This window comes from Vanessa cardui, chromosome 21 (genome assembly GCF_905220365.1).
Source record: "Vanessa cardui chromosome 21, ilVanCard2.1, whole genome shotgun sequence".
NCBI classification, from domain to species: domain Eukaryota; kingdom Metazoa; phylum Arthropoda; class Insecta; order Lepidoptera; family Nymphalidae; genus Vanessa; species Vanessa cardui.
The window spans coordinates 11,006,014-11,031,516 of record NC_061143.1 but is presented as its reverse complement, the minus strand read 5'-3'; the positions used below and the strand labels follow the sequence as shown (position 1 = coordinate 11,031,516).

Here is a 25,503-nt window from a genome sequence, read left to right as displayed (position 1 = left end):
ATATCGAGTACGTGGTTAGACAAAACCAAGATTAGTTTAGGTAACGTCTTAAACCAGAATGTTTCAAAGAATATCCCATTTATTTCATGAATGAAAACGATGCTTCTAATAGTAATAGGTGATGTACACGAGACTCAACAGACTTTGAATCTGTGTAAGATATGATTACGTGGATCTATCTGACTCAACACTGTTAGATCCCAGTGAAATCTACCAGATTTTTGGCATTTTATGTGTTGACGGAGATTTGTTATAATTGTCGCTACGAGGTACTGAAGCTCATCAACTTCCACATTTAACCGATCGTATGGTCTTACTTACGTCTTCAAGGTCAAATATAACTATAGGTATAAATACACCTAAATTATACAATCTTCCTAATGATTAAATAAATATTAAAGTCTAGAAACTTGTAGAACTGCTATTCGCTTACAAGCTAGGTGTGATAATTGATGAATGCAATAGAGAAGTTCTAATTGAAACGTAGACTGCAATAGTTTCAAAATATATTTCGTAAGATCTGTTCAAAGTTCAAATCTTTACCGTAATTGATAATTAATTTTAGATTTTAATCCGAGATGGCTCAGTGAAACGTCAATATTAAATATTACGGGTAGCGCTATATTTTTAAGGGATTAATTTCTATTTATATTCCATAAAGGGTTCAGCGGTGAAAGAAAACATCACGAGGAATTTCTCCCATATCCCCAACTCGCACTAGCGTTGCATAATAAGCTCAAAATCTTGTCCTTTAGCAGTTGAGGGACATCTACTGACGAAACGATTAGTTGTGGTTTATTCTTATATCAATTTCTTTAACATAATTCTAAAGAGTCGACCTATTATTTTTCTCACAAACATTTTTCATTGTTTCATGGTTGATGTTTTTCTCTTATGTTTTCTTCCAATATAAGTTGCATTACATTGAATTTTCAACTACTTTATAATCTATTTAAGCACAAACATTGCAGCGTGTAAATCGACGGTTAGAATTCTCATGTACATTATACAGGTTAAAATTAAATGTAAAGCAACTACGGGATCGGAATTTCAATTCTGACGACAAGAAACTTAGCAGTTACTGTTTTTAACAAATGAAATTACATCATGAAAGTTATCTATACGATTGTCAATAATTACATATTATAAATATGAAAAGCTTACCTCGATATACAATATATTAATTTAGGTTTTTGATTATTAGCCAATGTAGAAACCGTAACTTCTAAATAATCTTGTAATGGAACCATTGAATTGACGGTAACTAATCTAGATATGTCAGTTCAAAATCTCTATGTAAAGAATAAACAGGCAAAGTTACGAGAATCATAAATATTCAAACGATTTGACGTTATCGCAGGAGACACTTTAAAAGACAGGTTTACAATTGACACAAAACAAAATGAATGATTTCTTGAAATGAATCAAATAAACGTTAGGATCTTGAAAATATATTGAATCTAGAAATTGCATGCGCACTTATGCGAGATTTTATTTAAGTATTTTTGAGGCTGATTTTGTACAAACTTTCATCAAACATGTTCGTATAATTTGTATGCGTACCTTGTATGCGTTTAAATTTAATAAAAAACAACATATTATTGTAACTTATCTTTATTATATATTATACTCTTTATTATATCGGTTATCTGCCAGTGAAAGTCCCGTCAAAATCAGTCCCGCCGTTCCAGAGATTAGACGGAACAAACAGACAGACAGGCAGACAAACGACAGACAGACAAAAATTGTATAAAATGTTATTTTAGTATATATACCATGTATACATACATAAAGCATTGAGTAAAAGAGGGCTATCTCAATATTACAAACAGACACCAATTTTATCATATGTATAAGATATTAAAAGATTCTGTAAAGTTAAAAGCATGTGACAATATTAATGTGCGAGATATATTAAGGAAGCACTATCAAACAATGCGAACTAAACGATAAATTCTAATTACGCTAAAGTCAGTGTACATTAAGCGGATTCGAGCCGCCGCAGTAAGAAAGGATTAAATTCTAAAGGTGTGTCAGAAAATATCTTGGTTATCGGCAATCTACCGAGAATTCCATTCAACGACCGTGGTTGACCTCTGATCTTGCATTGCAATCATATCTCTGTGTATTCTAGTTATTACTGGTTTTATAATTGTATAACACAACAGTAAACCTTGTTAAGCACTTCAACACTTATCTTAAGATTTTTAAATTATTTAGTTTTTTCACAGTCTATCTTTGAATTTTTTTTCTTTTTCACCGTTTTTATTGACATTAAATGTTTTTGAAGACTTATTGATGTGCGATATTTATTTATAGATGATGAGTAATCTAGTTTTTCGTTCAGTGTATGGTCTGAATACATTCAATCTTTTATTTATTGATTTTAGGCGTCAGTTTTTTTTTAATGATCAATTCTCATGTCTATTCATCTTTATTTTAGTGAGATGTTTGTTTGACTATGTTGTCCCGTTATTCTTAATACAATATATACATTATACCGTAAAGTTATCAGTCTTATTTGATATACATCATCATCCTCCCGCCCTTATCCTAATTTTATTTGGGGTCGACGCAGCATGTCTTCTCCATCCATACTTCTCTGTCAGACGTCATCTCACAAGTAACATTATTTCTAACCATATCATCTTTCACACAATCTTCTTATTTGATAATCATATTTTAAATAAGTGATTTGGATTCTATCAAAGTCACGTTGAAGGTTTCCACGTTTCGTATTATTCCTAGATTTCCTACATCCTTCGAATCTTGGAAAACGGAGATTGCGTATTTGAATAAAATACTATATCTGAGTAGTTTGATAAATCTATCTCACATGTTGAATACCAGTTGTCAACCACGACTTCGCTTACATTTTAAGGGATGGTTAGTTATGTGGTAGCCCATGTCTTTACTTGAAATTAAAATTTACTTCATACAAAACATCATCAAATTCGATTCGATTTGGTAGTGAAAAAGCGACATACAGATAGACAGACAGTGTTAGAACCCGGTTTTGTCATATTGTGGAACCAAGGTAAGTTAGAAGAGTTCCGATGTAAATATCTTTTACTCCATTATAATATTCAGGCCATGTATCTTTCTTTACTGATGATTAAAATTGTTAATTAAAGTTTATAATTACCGAGGCTCACTTTACACATAGGAATAAAGTAATTATAACTAGGCATTTTAGTTTAGCGGTATTTTATCTGTGACTATGTGTAATAGTCTGTGTGCGCATGCGTATATAAGCCACGAATATTTTTTTTTAGTTTAAATGCCAGGGCCCACAAATTCACAAAATAGCAAATTAGAACATTCGGGATTCAAAGACGATACAACTGTTCTTAATTTAAATTATTTCACTTTCCAATTTTCTAATTTTCACCATCGTACGTAAACATTATTTACTGGAGTGGTGAAAGTACCTTATATTGCGTACGTTTAGTTATACAGTGTACTGTAAACAAGATGAGATTAAAGTGATTTGTATTTCATGGAAGACTCGTTTCACCTTGGTTCATATTACAATATTATTTGATCGATGAACTGTAATAAATTATTTCACTTTACAAGTACCCGTCACAACTTTAAATAAAGTTTGTTTTCAATGTTAAATTGCATATACACGTGTAGGTATATTTTATCTGCAGTGCGGACAAGCACCGAATTTCAACGATTTTTAGACCTAACGATATCCCTATCGTATAGTTTGCGATCCATGTTTTCGGACTGACCAGTCGACTCAATCTCATACAGTCGTATGGCAGAATGGCCTTGTTTGTTTTGTGCAATGTGTATGTGTCAAGACATAGACATTAGACAAAATAACGAAAAAATAATGAATATTGGACAATATCACATACATTACTCTGATCCCAATATAAATGGCTAAAGCATTTGTTTTATGAAAAATCAAAAGTAACGATGAAACCCAAACTCAAGACAACATAGAAAACTAATGGACTTTTTCTACATCCACTCGGCCGGGAATCGGGACCCGGGACATCGGAGTGGCGTATCCATAAAAACCGGTGTACAAAAAGTAAAAAGTATATAACAGTATGATATATTATATTATAATTGATGAAAGAATACGTTTTACACATATATTTTATTGCGCAACAGTTTCTCTGTAATCGATTGGAAATAGATTTTACTTCATTTTGATAACATTTATTCTAGATAAATTAAATGCTTTCGAAATAGACGTGTATACATTTGCATTTGGTGGGGATATTATGTTATTCATTTCCATACCTGTCTATTTAAACATAAAATTGCAGCAATCGTTCAATCGAATAAATACTATGGTACCTACTCCATTCCAATCATAACAGATTTAAAGCCAAATTAACAATATTTGACAGCAAATCGAGGCCATATCATTGGTTGAGAGCTTGATAAATCTATGATATTCACTATGAATTTGCGAAACATCGATGTAACTGTTATCGGAATTATGGAAGTAATATTCAAGTGGTAATATGAAATTAAGTGTAATATTGTTGTATCATAAATTAAGATTCACTTGGTGGTAGGGCTTTGTGCAAGCTCGTCTGGGCAGGTACCACCCACTCATCAGTTATTCTTCCCCCAAATAACATTACTCAGTATTGTTGTGTTCCAGTTTGAAGGGTGAGTGAGCCAGTGTAACTCTACAGGCACAAGGGACATTACATCTTAGTTCGCAAGGTTGGTGGCACATTGATGATGTAAAGAATAGTTAATATTTCTTACAGCTTCATTGTCTATGGTGATGGTGACCGCTTACCATCAGGTGGCCTATACGCTCGGCCGCTAACCTATGCCATAAAAAAAGATGTATTAATCATAAACTCTTAGTAGTGCACAATATAGGTGAGTTATTAGCAAATCGCATGAAATACGAAAATATAAGTTTTGTTTAACTTTTTTCCTACTACCATTGGAATACATTTTTGTTGTATATTTTAATATATTTTTTTTTTTTGTTAAATAATATCTAATTGTGAGAGGATTTTTCCAAAAAAGATCTCGAAAGAGTGTGAAGGTCGTTAGTTATAATTACAAACATTATTTGTTTATGTTGGTGAGTGTATTTCTTACTAACAATGATGTAATTTCTCACAACAGAAATTTAATACGTTTCTTCGAAGCAATATAATTATGCTGTAAGATTTTTTTAAATACGTGTAATAGTTATTTTAGTTAAATAGTTATCATTAAAATTGATCTGTTAATAAAAATTAACGCAAAATTCAAGTACCGTAAAAGACAGTTGAAACCATGGAATATGTTCCAAACCTTCTCCTCAAACGGAGAACCTTAGCACAGCAGTGGGAAATTTACAGGCTGTTGTTGTAAAAGACGGTTGAAACCATACTAACACGAACATTTTGATAGACTGAGCAATTAAAATTAACAAAAAAAAAACACATTACTTCAGTATATGTAATATTTAATCAAGGTACCTATGTAAAAGGAGTTAGAGTTATATATAATACTCTAGTTATCGAAATACCTGTAATCGTCTATCATCGTCCTTGGCGCGCTGTTCAGCCTGTCTGCGGCGTCGATCTTCGTCTCGTTTCTCTCGTTGCGCCTGCGCAGCGGCGGCGTGCGCGCGCAGTTCGTCCAACCGCTTCCGTTGTTCAGCCTCGCGACGCTCGCGCGCTAATCTCGCTCGGTCTAGGGCCTCTGGAGAAAATTATTTTCATTTAAAATCAGACTCATTACATAATTCATCATCGTATTGTTAAATTCAAATAATAATTTTGTACGAAGAAACAGTCAAAACCGAATAAAAATCTGCATGCTCAATAAACCTGCACAATAGTTTTTTTTTTCAAAACGAAATGAATTATTTTTAACCATTAGTATTTTTATTTGAAACTAAGTGCTTTAGGTAGGTCAAGAATATTTTTTTTTTAATTTCGTACCTCCTACTAACTAAACCGAAGACATATAAAACCGAAAACAAAATAACAAACGAAGCAGTTATAGTAACGAATTCACGACAAAAAAGAACAATAGTCGAAGATGTCAAACGGTTTTTAGAATTAAGCAAATGTAGAACGAAGCTAATTATGTTTAAGATGATTTCAAGATGAAAACTGGAGCGATACAGATAAAAAAAAAACTTCCTTTCTCCCATTCAGTTGATTTTATACCGGCATCATTACGTTTCGTTTCGGTATATTCAATAGAACGAATTCTATATCGCGTTAACTGTCTGTAGATGTGTTATTGACGTTTGGCATGTTAGTGAAAGTGGCAACACCCAATTAATATCGAGACGAACGGACAGAATAATCCATTTCATTACATTTCAAAGATCTTCTCAAACTTAAATTGTATGTATCCACTAGCAAAAGTTACTAGCCCAAAAAATTCGTTGAAATTTTTCAATTCAAACGGTTCATAAAACATGTTGAAAAATAGTTAGAAGTATATACCTACGAATTAACTCGTATAGTAAAAGCTTTTAATAAAATTGATATGAGTTCCATGATATTGCATTTAGTGTCCATTTAACTTATAATCGATCACGCCACATCAGTTCCCATTACTATCATAATTTGTCACAATCTTTTTCGAATTTGCCATTGTTTTGTTAAATATTTAATAGAAGACAGTATACATGTATGGACTATTAATGCATGCAGGTACAAATAGTTTAGTATTACTAATATAAGTACCTACATTAAGAGTCATGACAGATAGCAAATCATAGATGTGGATTTTGATGCTGATATTTGTTTCTTCACTTTTTAGTACTATTATTCTAAATGCTCTTAGGTCGTTTGCAACCAACAAATTAGTTAGCAACTAATAAGCATCCAGGATTAATGCAAATCAGTTAATATAGCTTTGATTGAAATTTAAGATTTTGAATTTTGTATTATAAGCCTTGTAGAAAATATCACCATCAAAATCTATTCTATATTATTGCGGAAATTTTCAGATATAGGCATGGTCAGCTCTCTTTGCTACCGATTTATTTGGAATTGTTACTCACTAAAATGCTGGATTGTGTCAATAAACGTACCCGGAGGACAAAAGCTAGTATACCTAAAGTGTCTCAAAGGGCACCTATAAATCGCTAAAATCCTTGGAAAATTTTGCTAAACATACTTAAGTATGTTTAGCAAAATTTTCCATTGTAATTATGAATTACGAATAAGATTTTCTCTTACAGTTAGGCGTAAAAGTTGTCATAACATGTGTACGAGAATTGTCCAATAGGCGATCGGCATACTAGCTGGAGGCTTTATCAGGATGTGTGATATAATTATTTTTATTATTTTATTTAACATCAAAAGCAAACACAACAACAATTATTGTCAATAAATCAATAAAAATCGAGCAAGAACAATAAACACCCACGTTTGGAGAAATCAATAAAAAACCTACAATATCATGTTTATCTAATATTACGAGCATGTACATAGAACAGTATTAAAACTATTTCATATGTGTGATGCATGTTGTTTCAATTATACGTCGGAACAAGGTTATGTGTGAGTACGTGTAAGGTGGAGATTATAAAAACATAAGTCTTCCACATCATTGAGCCTCAAAGGCTCTAAGAATATACGTTTTTGCATGAAATAATTGATGTGTTCAGCTGCTGCTTGAATTAAGACGCAAAACGTTTTTTATTTAGAAGGGTAATAATTTGCTAGTAATTATGCCACTTGTCACTATCGATCTATTTTCTCACGAAGGCGCGCTTCTCCAAGTTAATTTAATATTTTTTATTATAATGATATGGCTGAAAAGAATGTTACTTGTTATATGACGTCAGATAGGGAAATATGAAACAAAAAGACAAGCTGCGTCGACCCCAACTGAATTGGGATAAGGGCACGAGCATGATGATGATGACGATGATGATAATAAAATAAACCTAACAAATATATATAACTGGAAAGTGGGCCACCCGTTAAGTAGTTTACAGCCATGTCAACCATTTCTTACAATGCCCAAATGCACTATGTACCTAGATTAGGAACTAAGAAGTTATATTCCTTGCCCATTATCCTCTAAAATAGAAGGGAACTGTTTTTCTTTTAACGGTGTCATAAGTGAAAATAAATTGGTAAATAACAGAAAGCAATACATTGTCTAGTTCTTTGATTTGAATAAAAATAAATGAATCCTCATTTAATATTTCATTACTTCACCATTTCAATAATCGTCGTGCTACCGTTTTGACCCAATTATTTCCTAACACGTACGCCTACACTATGCCTTATAAACACATAAAGGTCAGTTCGTATCGGCATTGATCCACCTACATTCATTCTAGAATTAGGAATGTTTGATTAATATTGAAAGGTATGTATGTGAATCCACTCAATATTTTGGGTAGAACTTGTTTGACCCACACATACTAACAGGTGACGAGAAATTTTGCTTCAAAGTCCTGACTTATAGCCGATTTAATATAATAAAATAATGAAATCAAGCATATCGTCAAATCAAATAACTCTTGATGTTTATTAGTATATCTCAATGACGTGAGACGCCCAAGAGTAAATAAATAAAAAAAAACAAATTCCATTAAATTCGATTAAAACTATGTTAAATTAGGCAAACTTTCGTGAAAGATAAGGTCTACAGGGAAGAGTGGCATTATTACAAGAGGTTTATATACATAGTAAGTTAAACATAATGCTCTTAGCCCAAATATATAAGAGAAACAGGGAAATAGGACAAGCGAATTCTAAGGATAAATCATTTTTAAAATAAAAATACATAAAAACTTCAACTAAACAAACAGTCATTGCCTAGCCCTAAAGACTATTCAACCTCATCGTGAGCTCAATCCTTTTCATGCAAAGATTTGTAAAGGTAAAACATATACGTAAGGTAACATATATAACGCAGGTAATTGTTGTTGCACGTGTATTGTGAATTTCAAGACAAGGATATAAGGGAAATTAAGCGTCTTGAATCAAATCTCAATCAAATGACCATTTCTTTTGCTAATTTCTTCTACTTATCTAAAATTAAGCAATAGGCAATTTCTACTTTACGACAGGAAATTTTGATAATGAATGATAAACGACTTAATGTTACACAAATTGGAGTTCACAATTGTTCATTACAACGAAAATTTTGTAAATAATAATTTTAAAAATCGTAGTATAAATAAGAAATATATTGAAAATGTATATTTTATACAATCGATATAAACAACTAAGTGTTAGTTATCAAAGAAAGCATCTAAATTATAGACCCCATTCACTTACGAACCATGTCATTTTACGATCGAATTGGGCGTGTAATAAAATTACAAATAAGTAGGGGTACAGGTCGGAGCAAGTGTGTCGTTTTAAATAAACCGACACATAATATTATTGAATTTTAAACAAACTACGTTAAGGATATGCCTTGTCTCCATAAATATCAAGTGTACCATCAAGCGGTATATGAGCTGTCGAACCAAACCTGTTCAACACCTGCTCATTAAATTTCTAGACATCGACTGAGACAGTGTGACAGGGGCCTAACATCTGTTTGTCATTGCTAGTGAGTAGAGGAATGCAGTACAATTCATTGAGGACTGGATCAATAGATGATATTGATTATACAGTTCATAAACAATGTGGAGGTCATGAGGAAGGAATGCTTACCATTCAAATGGTAGTAAAGTGGCGAGCAAGTATTACACAGGGAAACGTAGACGTACCTATAATTGGAATTTTATTACAATCACTGCTAATACTTCAATTATTAATGTTTATTGTACACGATTGTTTAAAAATTAAAACAAGACTTCAAAGTCAAAACTAAAAGAGCTGGCACGGAGCTGCAAATGTAATGTCTAGTCTGGCTAATGTGATTACTGCAGCATTCTACGAAGTTAAAGTAATCGATATTAGGAACTAAAATGATTTCGAAGACAACGATGTCTCGATTACTTGCGAGTAATTAATATTTATATTGACTCGAGGCCGTATTACAAGGTCGATGCATTAATTCTTTAACAGGCAAAATAACTTCAATAATTGACTTGAACATGAGCGCTATTCATCTTTTAGAAACATCTCTTATTCGATATCTGAAACGCTCAGCAAGAAAAATTAAACACAAAAATAATAATATTAGATCACGTAAAAGATGTAACACAAGTGTTCAGTACAGAATGCCCCTCAAATTGAAACCAAGGCTAGTTTCTCCAGCGCACGACACGATCCGATCGACTTTTCTCGCAGTATAATGCATTTTTTGCTTGAAATGCCCAACTTGAGTGAATAATAGTTTACCATAAAAAGTGGCGTTACCGAACTTGATAAAAAACAGTCTAGCTTTGAAAATGTGCATTTAAGATCTTATCATTTTTATATATAAATTCTCGGAGAATTTTGAAACAAATAAATTTAAATTAGAAGACCCATTACTACCCATTACACCTAGCTATATAAAGATGCTGTTTTTTACAGTAATAAGACTAAATTTAATCCACACGGAATATAATCTAAAAGAATGACAAAAACATGAGACTGATAGGCTCCAAATCCAACCAATAGAGATAGCTTAATCCAACTTTAGAAAATAAGAATTCGTTTCACGGCCTGATAACTTTGGGATCGTCGTCATGTCATTCAAGGAAATCTGCAATAAATGAGAATTTTTAACAATTTTAACATTTCTTATCATTACGGTACTGAAAAGCATTTTATTAACAAAATTGAACTGGACTTTCAACAAATTAAAACGCTCGTTAACGACTATGAACACTTTTCAGACATGGAAAAATTCAGACGCAAAATAATTTTACGACAATCGATCGATATTTTGATAGACACACATAACTCTAATTAATATTACTGCCTCAAATCGAAAGTCATTACATTAAACTGATCGCGATTTACGGGCACTAAATTATTAACGGTATATCAAAAGAAAAAACACAATTAAGATCGTTGTAACGGAGCCGTAACTGTAAGTAGGTGTGTGTTGTTTGCTAACTAATTATATATTTGATAATGTCCCAAATAGTTCTAGAAACTTTAAGACTTAAGTTGTATGATAGTCAAGAGCATTTTTCCTAAAATCAAAATATTAGTACTCATCATTTTATTGTATTACTTAGTTAAAAACCTATTTCTTGACGTTAGCATTTGTTAAGAAATATTGAAGCCGCAGTTCAGGAAATACCGGATTATTTTCATCAACTATATCAAATAAAGTATTCGATAAACGAGATGGAATGCGAATGATAATAGTTCAATAATGTTTACCGTTCATATCAGTTGACTGCATTCACTTAACCCATTTAGTTTCTTGGCAAAGATTGGGTTAAACGTTTGGAATAATCTTATCTCCATGATAAATTGTACATCTTTTCGAAGATGAAGAATTTTAAGCAATTATTTAGTTACTAGTAAGGTAAAACTTAGACAAATATTATTAATAATAGTGTATTATAGCAAAATTTGTTATGCTACTTTCATATGGAATTTTCTAAACTTTCGTGATAAAAAACAGATAATCTTCACAAAACTTAATGCGTGTAAATCGAGTATTCGTATTGTAACCCCTTTTTATATTTTTGATATTATATGCATAATAATGGTGCCTAATCCCAGTTCAATACAATATAGAATTATAAATCCACTTTCGGTATCTTGTGATGTCTACGTTAATGGGACAAACAAATAAAACTACGTCACATGTATTTAGTTAATATATAATAAATTATTGTAACAACTGATTTTATAGGCACTCTTCTACTTGCAGGTTTGCCTGAGTAAGTAACGACTAGCTAATTAGTTGTATCGCAAATACGTTCTAGTTTATTGACTAGTGCGCTAATGAAATTACAGGCGTAAGGGACATAACATCTTACATCTCAAGCGACCGTTTGATATAATCAAAGTGGTTTATATTTTTCGTGTATCGTCTATGAGTGAACGTAACTCATACCAAGCGGTTCATTTTCATGTCTCCCTATAAATTCATATATTTAAAATTAAAAAAGAACTGTTATCTGAAAATTCAGTAAAGATGTAGCTAAGTGAATCCCGTTTTTTTTTTATTTCATACCGATAATATACGCAATACGTCGTCGCCTCGCGTCGCGTTCGACGTGTCTAATATAAAAAGCAGAACAAGTATACTATATTTAGTCTAGTTTAGTTCTACCATAGAATTTCAGTCAACAATTGTTATTTCAACATTAAGATTAGCACCCTAAATGTTTGCCGACTAATTGCCAATTTGATAAACATACGCGTGTAAATTATGCTTGAAATTTAGAATATGAAATTCATTTATAAAATTATACGTTTCTAGTATTTTTTAATAATTCGTGACGAAGTTCAATTAACTATTTGATATAGTGATGATAGTCACTGTTAATGTTAATACATGAATGGATGAATCATGTATATGTTAAACATGACTCACGAAAACTGATCCAAAATCCGTAACCCCTGTCTGGAAAGCTTCCCCAAGATATTCAATACACGAATTCGCGTCCCAACTAATCAATATTCAGCACGACATTTCTCCATCCGTATAAGATTTCCTAAACACTTAATGCCTACACGAATTATATTCTTACAGCAAGGTGACAGATATTTTTATAATAACTCAACTTTTGGCAGTAAATTTTCACTCTATTACAATACGATAAGGTTGATTTTTATACACAACGCCCTCAAAGATACCGCAAGGTCATTTCCTAACAAGGCAGTCTCATTTTCATAAAATTTAAAATTTATAAGCAGTCAATGCACTAAGGCAGGTAACAACCGGAGTCTAGACGAGCATGAAACGAATTTAATAGCAAAACAAATACTTTAGTTATTGAACAAACGTTTCAAACTGATTTAACATGTGGAAAAATTTTGAACAAAAAAAATTTGCTTAGATTCTAACAAAACATTACATTTTTATCGACGCTTTCGTTGATTATTATAAAATCATTGATTAGATTAGGTATTGCTACGTCAAAATCCTGCTTAATTTATGTTTTAGATCTTTGTACATTTTTTTCTAAACAAGAGACATTTTAAATCTTTAAATAAATACTAAAAATACATACTCATGTCGCCTATTGATCTATGCAAAGGTCAACGCGCCGCTATAAAAGGCCTGTCTATGATTTAAAATTAGCTCAATACAATAAATCTAAAGATCGAAGCTGAATTCAATCTTTAGACGACGAATAGTATTATGTGTGGCCAAGATTTTTGACTTACAGTTTTGTATATTCAGGGGGTCCGGACTAAGATTGTTTTTGACAAATTAAAAAGCTGTAAGCATTTGAGATTATGTAAATGTTGTTTAGGAGTTTATTCTTAGTTCTGCAGGTTTGTCTTCAGTTTTATGACATTAAATTGGAATATTGATGATCTTTCAATATAACATTATTAGATGAAGATTTTGTTTCATCTTTTTGGATTCGATTAAAAATTATAAATCCGATATCATTATTTGGTGGTTTATAGCTTCAAAGCAGCCTATAAGCTATTTCAATAACAAAAGGACAAAGGCCAAATTGCTGCGCTATCATTTGTCGAGGGCTTGTATAGTTTATGAAATTCATTATGATTTGCGAAAATATGACGTTTTGAACTTGGACAAAACCAATAGCGAACTTTGGAAGTAAAATTAAAATGAATATAATTTAAATAATTAAACATTGATCAAAAACTGTTAGGCGTAGTAGAATATTGTCGAATTATTAGCACATTGCAAGAAACACGTAAATTTGTATGTTTATCTGTTTATATGTTTATTTGTTGCACTGAGACATAGCCTATCGTATCAAAAATTGTCAAAAAGTTGGTCTCAGCGCTATAAAGTACAACAATTAATAGTTTGACCATATCAGATAAAGCAAACGTTTGCATAATTATGCAAATATCAATCTCTGTATCCAATTAATAGTACGTGTAATTTATGTTACCAATAACCAAGTCACATTAAATATTTCTTAAAAAAATGTTAGCTCTATGTTATATGTGAGACCTGCTAATGCCTATAAAAATACCTAACATATATAATTTGGACGATTTCTGTACACAAAAACTTCTATCCAAATATTTGGAAGAGAGCTGGTTACTATAAAGTTTTATATTGATTTTATAAGCCAGCATCTTATCTCATACTTACAGAGCTGGCTAGCTTTTATATATTTTATATCTTTTTACTACGCTCCATAATGTTTAAATTCCAGATCAATTAAAATTTAAGTAATAAGGCTCGATGCTTCGAAAATAGAAGTAAATATGAATTAATGTACACTAGACTGATCAACATATAATTTTTCTATGATAAATACGAAAAATTTCAAACAGTCTACAGTTCAAATTCACGCGACCTAAAGGTCTACCAAATCAAAGAGTACTTTTCGTGGTTTTTCTTCGTTATAAGGATTATCAAAATCTTAAACGTTTTCCCATCTCAGTTTGCGTATTTCATTTGATTTCGTATATTTTTTCATACTCCTAGTATTGTCAATTGACAGGTTATCATGGTTGATGACGCGGTAATCATTTTTCTTATAAACAATTATTCAATAGTCAATATTGTTTGCAAAATTAGTAAATTTTAGAGTTCAATGACACCAGCTTTCGTTATTTATACTGACTTTTCACGAGGATAATAACCCCTTTATAATATATTCTACTTAATATTGTTATCTTACACAATTAACATTATAATTTAAATATTTACTTTTGTTCAACAGTATTATCTATTACATTCAAGTGAAATACTTTTAGCTAAAATTTATAAACCACCCAACACCAATGGTATCAATGGTGGGTTTTATACATATATACCATATGGAATGAGGAACACATTGTGAGGAAGGCCTTGAGCATGGATGTGGATGGATATAGAGGCAGAGGACGACCAAGGAAACAATGGATGGATTGTGTGAAAGACAATATGGCTAGAAAGAATGTTACTTGTGAGATGACGTCTGACAGAGAAGTATGGAAGGAGAAGACATGCTGTGCTGACCCCAAATAAAATTGGGATAAGGGCAGGAGAATGATGATGACCACAACAAAAAAAATTGTATGTTTCTTTTTTAAAAATTGATCAGTCATATATATCAGTACATAAAAATCTTAAAGTAAAAACTGTATTTGCAAAAATCTAATAGTACTAATGTAGCTTTAGTACTCTGTTGTAATTACTGCATATATATTACATTTTTTTTTAATTGAATAAAATTAATTTTTACAGCTAACTTCATATAAAAAGCAAAATAATTTATATAAATAAATTTAATGATGTAAAATCAGCAACATAGAACACAATTTTTTAATTAATTAACTAATACCATGTCAATTGTTTCTCAAATTATCCAAGTATTAACTATTCAAGTTAGCTGACTCATCAACGCCCAGCATTAAACAACTTCCAATCGAATGGAACGATTTTGATGTCAAGGTCCTCCAATGGATTTATTATAAAAATATCAAATTGATTATTCGATACATTTTAATCAAAACAACGTCAACTTAAATTACTTGAAAATGTACATCAAACACAGATTCTATTTCAAATTATTAATTTCCATATTATTCTATTTGCAAGTGAAATAAGTGAACGCTAAAGTAATAGTGTTCGAACTCCCACTTGTGACGAGATTATCATTTTGTATTTTAAAAGATTAATGCTGCTAGCATTCTTGATGCTACTCTATATGAACTTGAAGGGTACATTCAAATATCTATTTTGAATATTGATATATTCAATTTAAGTCTTCAATATATTAGTAAATATCAATACAAAATGTATGTATTTGATAATTACTCTATTCTATTGTGGTATTACATTTATTCTCACTGTAAAATTTTAAACATACAGTTCTTATAAAAACTGTGTTCAACAATTATAATTTAACAGTTAATTTGATAACTGAAGTCGTAGTCGAGCATATCATAAAACTTTTTATAAGACTTTCACCGCACATATGATAAATGTCTTACAGTAAAACCTACATAAAAGAAATTGTTACAAATAATTAAGTAAATGGTTATAGATGAGGTAATTGCTTCATCTATTTGAGCCCCGAGGACATGGTATTTATGTGAGGCTGTTGTAACTATCACTTGTTTGCCTCTGATATAATATGTTTTGGTAAGTTACATTTTCATTTTATAATAATCATTTTCTTTGTCTTAATTTATGAAGAAGATAAATGTTTCATAAGATCATTTCGTTTGTGTAGTCTTTAGGAAAATATATATTTTATAAGTGGGCATTTCCTTTTTAAAAATAGCATTTTACATAAAGTCATAAAGGACATTCAAGTGATTATGGTTATGCTGTATTGTTGAATAAATAGCAATTTTAATCATAGACTTTAAATCAACAAAGTTTCACCAAAATTTATTACTATTTTTGGCTTAATACATAAAACAGATAATTCACTGTTTTATAACAGTAGAGAAGATAATAAGATGATTATATGATGATAGATCTACAAGCAAATTTCAAAGTGTTACCAAGCATATTAATTCACCAATGCTAGCTCCTACACAGGTTGACTCATTTCTTTGTATAAGGCATTCTTGTATGGGTGTGTAAGATTTATAATTAAAATATGCATTATAATGCTGATTTTAAAATGTCATCAAAAGATTCCGATTTCAAAACACTCAATCTAAATATCATATATATTTTCAACAAGTCGCATATATCTACTTACTATATAAAAAGATTTTTCATTTTTTTTAACTTATTGTACTAAATAAATTCTTAATATATTATCAAAATTACCAGAGTCAGCAATATAGAATATTCAGTAACAAAATTCAATCAATAACCACACATTTAAAGGTAAATGATGTAATATTAATGAAGTTATAACAGCTGAAATAATATAAAAACAAAGAAATATATAATTTTCATCACTATATTAGTATTACTATTTAAAGAGCTAAAATATATCAGATAGGAGAGAGAAATTTCTAGATATTTCAACTACAATTTAATTATTTTTGGTTTACAATTTAAGTTGAACAAAGTTGCATTTATTCCATTGCATTGATGCATCATTAAAAATGAATGTCATTAATATACCAAGCCTAGGCTGTTTAAATTCTCAGAACATACATAATTCCAAACAAATAATTTCAAGGGGATCATTATAAAATTAATATCTCCACGGTCAAATATATAAGATAACTGATAAGATAGGAAATATTATATACAATAGAGATACATATAACATTGTACTACTGGATATATGCATATAAACATACAGTAACACTACAAAAAGAAGTTCTACAATCATTTCATCAATGGTAAATGTGATAGCAATTTCATCTTTGTGTTTCATTGGATCTTATTAGATGAATACAAAGAAACAGTAAATGACTAAATAAGGTTTTGGTCGGCATTTACTGTCATTTCAAATTACTTCATTGTGAATGCAGTAATAAAGCAATTAAAACTACTGAAACTGTTAAATTACCATTAATAGTTATCTAATTTTCTCAATTAATACTACAACCCAGAATTTATATATGTGATAATTTTAAAATCTATCATTCAGATAAATTATTTTGTACAGAATAGTTAATGAACTTTAATATATTTTTAATTCTATTTAAATATGGCCGTACAATTATAATTACAAGAATGGGTTATGGTCAGGGGGCAATTTAATCAAATATTTTGCTAATTATCAACCCATTAGACATATATGAGCAAAGGAGTAACCCAGTGAACCTAAAACATAGGTATTACTCATAATATATTCATCAAAAATATTGTCTAAGATATGTTGATAGCTCATTAGGTATTTATTTATTACTCTTAATCTCAAACCATAATTTAAGATTGAAATAGGAGCAGCCTTATTGTAAAATGCGAGTGGAAAAATCCGCAACATTAGAAATTCTCATTTTATCATTGTTATTTTAATATCTGGCGATGAGGTAAGCAACAGGCTTATATTTACATGAACTAATTTACTGATATGACTCGAGTCATTTTAATTATATTTTTTTAGACACGTTTAATATAATTTGATTCAAATTGTTACTTTATCATCATAATTTGAGGAACTTATTTAGAATTATCCTTTAATGAAAACAGACACAGTAATCATCTGTTTTATTATATTCATATCACAAGGTCATATTGATAACCTAAAAAGGTATCAAAATATTTATATGTATCATTTGAGATTCACATTTATATTGATTATTTAATATCAGTAATGAAACATTAGCACCAATCAGTAGTCTACCCTTATCACAGTATAAGTTTTTATAATGTGCAATTTCCATTAAGATAGTCATGTAATAAGCACATCAATTTGCGCATGAAAAAGTTGATACAGAAAATGATAAGATAACTAGAAAGTGAGCAGGTTGCAGTACTTTCAATGTGTGCTGTACTCTCGAAAATTTATTCACATACATGCAAAATACTTACGTACTTACGTCAGAGTATCAATTGATAATGTCATGACTCAAGAAACATCATATTGTTAAGTATTACAATATTTGCAACCCAGTTTGCGAATGATTTGCCAAAATGCGACAGTATTGCACGATATAACGGTAACTATGCAAGGAATCCGGCAAAACGATACAAGTGATGACCAAATGACAGAAGGTCCGGTGGTCCTATCGGTTATTGTACATTCCTGCGCACTTCTCACCGTCTGGTAGCCTTTTCTCTAAATTTAGAACATACCACGACGTCAAAAGACGTCCAATTGTAGATGAAAAACAAAACATCGGACTGCGTCGGCCACAACCCACTGCGGACGTTCTCGAAAGCTGTGCACGAACCCACGACGTGGGGCCACGACGCGTTTAGGGTTAGGCGATTTCGATCACATTTCACACTAAAACAGCACGTATCGATTTTAAATGCACATAATACCTTTACTTTCAGCTTTTTCCGTAATATCTTTCACGTCATCAACCATCTTGCTCGATGACAGTCACTCACTGTTCACTTTTTATTCGAACATATTTCGAAAACTCATACTTCGTTCACTATTTTCAGCCCGACGGCCAGCCAGCGATCTATACGACAGCACTTCGTTCCGTTCACTGCCAGCGACGTACGAACGGCGATTGGCGAACAATCCTTATAAAACTGAAGATGGCGTCAATAAATGTTTAGGCCATTATTCTCGGTTAATAAATGAGTAAAGGAATAGTTTGGCAGTTTAAAGCGAGAATACTGTTAATTGTTTTTTTTAGAAAGTCTTCTTAAAAAAACAGATAACGTATTATTCTTCTTTGCTTCCGTTTAAAAATTTCAAATTAGGCGAAAATAAACGCAGAAATTTTTATTTAATCTGTGCCGCTAAATTGACACTTGTCATGTAAGCGCCATCTATATTTAAAGGCTACCAATAAGAAAATGCAAGTACTATCATAATGTGTTTACGTATTATCTTTAGGTATTTACAAACATATATATTTTTGTCGCCACGTATAATAGTGAAAAAAAATTCATATGTTTCTAAAGAAAAACTAAATAGTCAATGTGTACTTGTTTTAACTGCCATCTATTACTCTAACGATGATTCATTTAAAATTTCTTATAGCAAATCATAGATGGCGCTCAGATAAATATTTTATCTTGTAAACATTTGCAACCGTCAAATACATTGAATAGGTATTCAATATCTGCTCTTCAAGTTGTAGAATCAAAGAAGTAAAGATAATCAAACTTTAGATTTACATATTCTATGCATTAAAAAAAATTAAAATTAAAAGTTCTGCTGTATTATGCACTATAGATAGTTTATGATAAATTATCTTTAGATATACATATTACATTACATATACGTTCCAGATACCTTAATTTTACTTACAAATTTGAGATTTGATAGCGAATTAGAGAATACAACTTAGCATTTAAAAAAAAAAAATGCGAATAGATGTTATAGATAATATTATACTATATTAACCCCCTGATATTGTGTCAGTTCCATGATAAGGTTTATTTTGCTCAACTCCTATTGTGGTTGAAATGAGCTTTAGGACATTAGATCTCCAATTTCGAGAAAGAGGTTAATCACGGATGTAGCGTTCGCTGAGCTCTTTCGTTTATGTAGCATTCACATCATGTCAGCTCTGGATGTCCACCGTGTCGACAGGCACGTCCAAGTCTTCTCGAACTGACATGATGATGATAAAATAAATAAATAGAATGTAGAGATTTCATTTATATATCAAAAATAAGTTTATATCGAGTCAAGATGGCCCAGTGGTTAGAACGCGTTAAGATGTAACCGATGATTGTGGGTTCAAACCCAGGCAAGCACCGCTGATTCATATGCTTAATTTGTCTTTATAATTCATCTCGTGCTCAGCGGTGAAGGAAAACATCGTGAGGAAACCTACATGTTGACAAATTTCATAGAAATTCTGCCACATGTGTATTACACCAACTCGCATTGGGACAGTGTGGAAGAATATTTCAAACCCTCTCCTCAAAGGGAGAGGTTGTTGTTGTTGTTGTTTGTTGTATGGAAATGTTAGTAAAAACTATAAAGCTATATTATTATCGGCATAATATTTAATATTAAATATTTATCTTATTGTTTAATGCTTCGATATTGAATATTGAAATTTAATTTAAAATAAAGAAAACGTTTGATAAAAATAATGTTTCTTTTAATATTTAAAGTATGTTGTATTTATGGCTTTATTAACAATATAATTATTTATATAATATATAATTTGCGATATATTTGTATTAGCGTGCTAAGACTGTGTCGATGTTTAACGCCAAGCAAGACAATAATCAAACGCTAGTATTAACGGGAAATAAAAAAAAAACAACAAATAGGTACGTATGTTTTTACGTAGCCAAAAAATTCGTTTCAAAACTTAATTTTACGTAATTTGAAACAGTGTAATAATAATAATATAATTCTAAATAATTCCGTCCGTTAGACTTTAGATTTTACACTTAAAAATTGGACCTCGAAGTGATACTGCGAACGAAGTGAATTATTAACATAAGAATTAATAACATTAAATTCTTAAATATATAATTATACTAAAACTAGTTACTGTATGAATCTTGACCGCGTGGAATGCTGGCAAGAATGCTAGCAACATTACCCCGTTGCATCGCAATTCCGATCCTCTGTGCAAAAACGAACCAGCCCTCCTATCACCAGTGGAGGCAATGAGGCGAGGTGTTATACTTTTGTTGAAGCTTTTTAAACCACTACTCCAAGGGCCAAGCATTTCGACAGGAAATTGAACAAAAAGTAATTTGATATAATATATATTTCTAGAAACATTACTATGGTTACGATACATTTACGATACTATTTCGATCCAAATTCGATTATTCCTCACAAAATTAAACTCAGCTTAATGGAGGCCACTCCATCTTCTTTATATAAGCACCTATATGATACTTTTTCGAAGTTATTCTCATATAAATTGAAACGTATCTCAATTGGATCTTTGTGTTGGTAGAATAGAAAAAAGTCTGAATGTCAAAGATAGTATCGATTGCGATAAAGTGATAATTATTTTGTTCGCGTACATGTCATATCATTCATACATTCCCTTCTCTGGTGAGGGAGAATTTTCATCCAGAATAATATTATATAAATTATCTAATATAATGATGTTAAAGTATCTACGTAGAAAACGTCATCACCATAAACATGATATGGTAATTTCGGTAGTGTAAAATAAATTCAAGGGTACTCCTTCCATGTTGCAGACTGATGTCCATGGGCGGTGGTAATCACTTTCCATCAGATGAGCCTACTGCTCGTTTGCCCCCTATAATACAATATAAACAAGAAAATATAAAGTTTGATAAAAAATAAAATAAAAAAGTAAAGTAGAATAATATTCAAATATTTTGATTTTGAGTCATAAGACCGCATTATTAATTTATTATGTATATTGAAATTAAAAGTCGTAATTCTTAGTCAGTATACCACGTAATCTAAAATATGAGCAATGAGCATGTTTATTTTGCCGAAATATATTTTATGTCGCTTTTTTGTTAGGGAAATCAAGACTTTGGAGTACTTTTTTAAACATACTAGAATAAAATAATAATATAAATTAATTACCTAAGGTATACATTAAACACACCATGCATTTTAAAGTTAATAAATATAAAGAAGTATACACAAAACACACATAATTATGTATAGATTCTTGGTTTAATACATTCGTAGATTCTTAACAAGAGCGTCAATAAACATGAATTGCCTTTAAAAGAGAAATCTTATGTTCATTAAATTTGTTTCCAGGAAGAATGTTTCCGTTATAAATGTAATTATAAGTGAAATACATACATTATATAGATAGTAAAATTACTCGTAGGTACTTCTTATAACATTGGTCTTTTTTTAAAGCCCACGCGTCGCCCGGACAAATCGAATTAAGCATCACGTATTAAAAAACAGTCAGCCAAGTACGAAACGGACTCGCGTACGTAGGATTCCGTATCATTATCTATAAAAAGGGTAGGAAAGCATGTCTTTTGTATGGATGGCCCACTTAATATTGATTTTAGTCTGTTTTAAGTACTTGTTTATATAGTGGTAATAGAAATACATAATCTGTACAATTTTCAAGCGTCTAACTATCGCGGTTCATGAGATACAACCTGGATGTCAGTTCTTACATATCAGACACACACATTTGACACAAATTCTATAAAAGCTTGTCGTGATTTATGAAGTTAAATTATTTTATCGATTAAATTTTTCAAAGTAAGTAAATAAAAGATTATTTATTTTCTTTAGCGCTATTTAGTTGCTTTAAATGGTTTGTGTATCCTATATTAAAGAGTAAAATGAAACATGTAAAAGAAAATAGAAACTATATTTGAATCTGGAATTGTTATATTGATGAATTATTTAAGAGTTGTACGTTATTAAACAACAACCAATAACCAACAACAAATAGAACCTGTCGTCATCAGATAGTGATTCTTTAGTGACACCTTCATCATCACCACGTTCCTTGTCCAGGAAATGACCTGAATAGGAATATCTTCAAATTTACCTTCAACGAAACTTGTCTGGTCTGGTCATTGGTCTATGTTGAGATTTCGAGATGACATATATGTATATGGCGAGTGGATATTGTATTTATGATGTTATACTGTTATATATCATATGCTGAAAAGTCCCGAACCTTACAAAAAAATAAGGTTTTATTTGTTTAAAATTAGCTACATTTACAAACTTAATTTCTATTAAGAAGAACGCATTAATTCCAGCCACTCTAACATTTCGGTACAACTTTTGTAAAACGATTTATCCTTTGCCTCAGGTTAGACCTCACTTTCAGCGATAAATTCTTCTTTGGAGCAAATTTTCTTAACACCAAGCGTTTTTTTTAGGTCTACGAATAGCCAGTAGTCCCTAGGAGCCAAATCTGGCGAATATGGTAGATGTGAAAGCAATTCGAAGTTTAATTCACGAATTAATTAAAAACTGCATGCAGTTTTGCCTTTGCTTTGAACACAGTGTCTTGATGAAGCAAAATTTTTTTCTACACCATATTCGGACAATTCTATGCAAATTCGGCCTTCAAAGGCTCCAGTGATGGTATTTAATATTCAGTATTGATGTCTTATCCATACTCAAGATAGTCGATAAATATTATACTACGCATATCCCAAAATACCGAGGCCATAACCTTCCCAGTCGATTGTTGTGCTTTTGGGCGCTTTGGACAAGGTTCACTAGTTGATATCCACTCATATGACGATCGTTTTGATTCCAGAGTGAAGTAATGGATCCATGTTTTATCCATCGTCACATATTGGTGCAAAATTTTCGGTTTTTTAAATTTAAACATGACCAAGCACTGCTCAGAATCATCAACACATTATTGTTTTTGATCAACAGTGAGCAAATGCGGTACCCATTTTTAACAGAGCTTTCTTATAGTCAAACGCTGATGCTATATAAAGCCAACACGTTTGTTTGATATCTTACGATGTCAGCTAACTCACTCAACTTCACTTTTCGATCATTCAAAACGATTTTATTTTTTATTTTTTGGACGAATTTTTTATGTTTTTTTTTTTATATGAGACAACATCACATACATTACTCTGATCCCAATGTAAGTAGCTGAAGCACTTTTGTTATGGAAATCAGAAGTAACGATGGTATCACAAACACCCAGACCCAAGACAACATAGAAAACTAATGGTAATCTACATCGACTCGGCCGGCAATCGAACCCGGGACCTCAGAGTGGCGTACCCATGAAAACCGGTGTACACACCACTCGACCATGGAGATGTTAGCACCTTATTTGGATGTCCAGTACGTTTGGAATCAGCAAACCAACGTTTTATTACTGTTTCTGATGGAGCAGAGTCTCTATAACACTTTTCAAGCCATTTATTTGCCTGAACGATATTTTTTCCTATCAAAAAGCAGCATCAAATTAAAACACGAAATTGTTTTCGATCCCTTGCTTTGAAAATAACAAAAGTAGCGTTACTCTTGGCTCAATATCACAAAAACGAATGAATAGATTGTCATGAAATTTTAATAGCTGTTAAGGTTATTACTACCTGAAAAAGAGGCGAATGCAAGAAAAAACTAGCGCAATTATTGTGTTAGGCCCGGGAATTTTCAGCCCACGTAATACAATATTGTTTCATCCAACTTTTTGTTATGTATAAGTTAATGCTGTTGCTTTTTTGTTTTTTTTGTAGTGTATGTTGAAATAATAAATAAGTTAAAACCATGTTTGTACGTAATTGCAGTAAAATATGTCTTAGAGAGATAAGTCTAACAGAGCGATTGTTTCGATCGAATTAAAAAGAAAATTATTAGGTAAATCACTATACTATTCACAAAAAGACTATTCACAAACAAACATAATTATATTTAATAAAAATAACAAGAACATAAAACAATACTTTAAACATGCAACTGAAATCAATCTTTTTATGTCTCAACTAATATGGCCGTCGCCTGCCTGCCTGTCAGATATCTTCTGTAACGCTTCGTCGTGCCCGGTGACGTCACTTGATTTTCTTTCAACAATATATTCAACAATAGGAGAATGACGATGAACCTACAAATAAAAATCCAATAATAATGAGGATTGAATTAAATTGACAATCGCAAATAGGAGAGCACCTCCTTTTAAAAAATGTATTGAATCATAGAATCATTTAGGATTCATGTGTGTATTGATATATTACAAACATATGCATATATTTCCTAAGGAGTAATAAAGCGAAATTATTGTACAAATTAACAAACAAATGTCTACGTTTAAGAAAATAAAAATGTAAAAAGTTATAGTGTAACTAATAGAGCGACATAGTCACAAATGGTTAAACTCTATAAATTAATAAATAAAAAATATATGTAAATATAACATGAAAGTATCTATTTGGTCACTTAAAGACCTGTGGCGCTTCAGTAATGGTCTCAGACTTGCCCATCGGCGAGATGCCTAACAACTCGCGACGCGAGGTTTTTCTACTCCCTCCAGTTTTTTTTTACTTGAAGATTCATTATTCTATAATTTTTTGTCGTTT

At 31.2% G+C, this 25,503-nt stretch overlaps 1 protein-coding gene across 1 annotated transcript in view; it reads right to left on the bottom strand.

Annotated features, from left to right (window-relative positions):
- LOC124538881 (MAP7 domain-containing protein 2-like) overlaps positions 1–19,161 on the bottom strand; it is a 47,713-nt gene extending 28,552 nt beyond the window's left edge. Inside the window, exons 1-2 of the mRNA XM_047116125.1 lie at positions 18,865–19,161; positions 5,507–5,682 (exon numbers count right to left, since the gene is read on the bottom strand). Coding sequence (XP_046972081.1) covers positions 5,507–5,682; positions 18,865–18,910 — 222 coding nt within the window. The 5' untranslated portion in view covers positions 18,911–19,161. The remainder of the gene's footprint in view (positions 1–5,506; positions 5,683–18,864) is intronic.
- Positions 19,162–25,503: the final 6,342 nt, after the last annotated feature.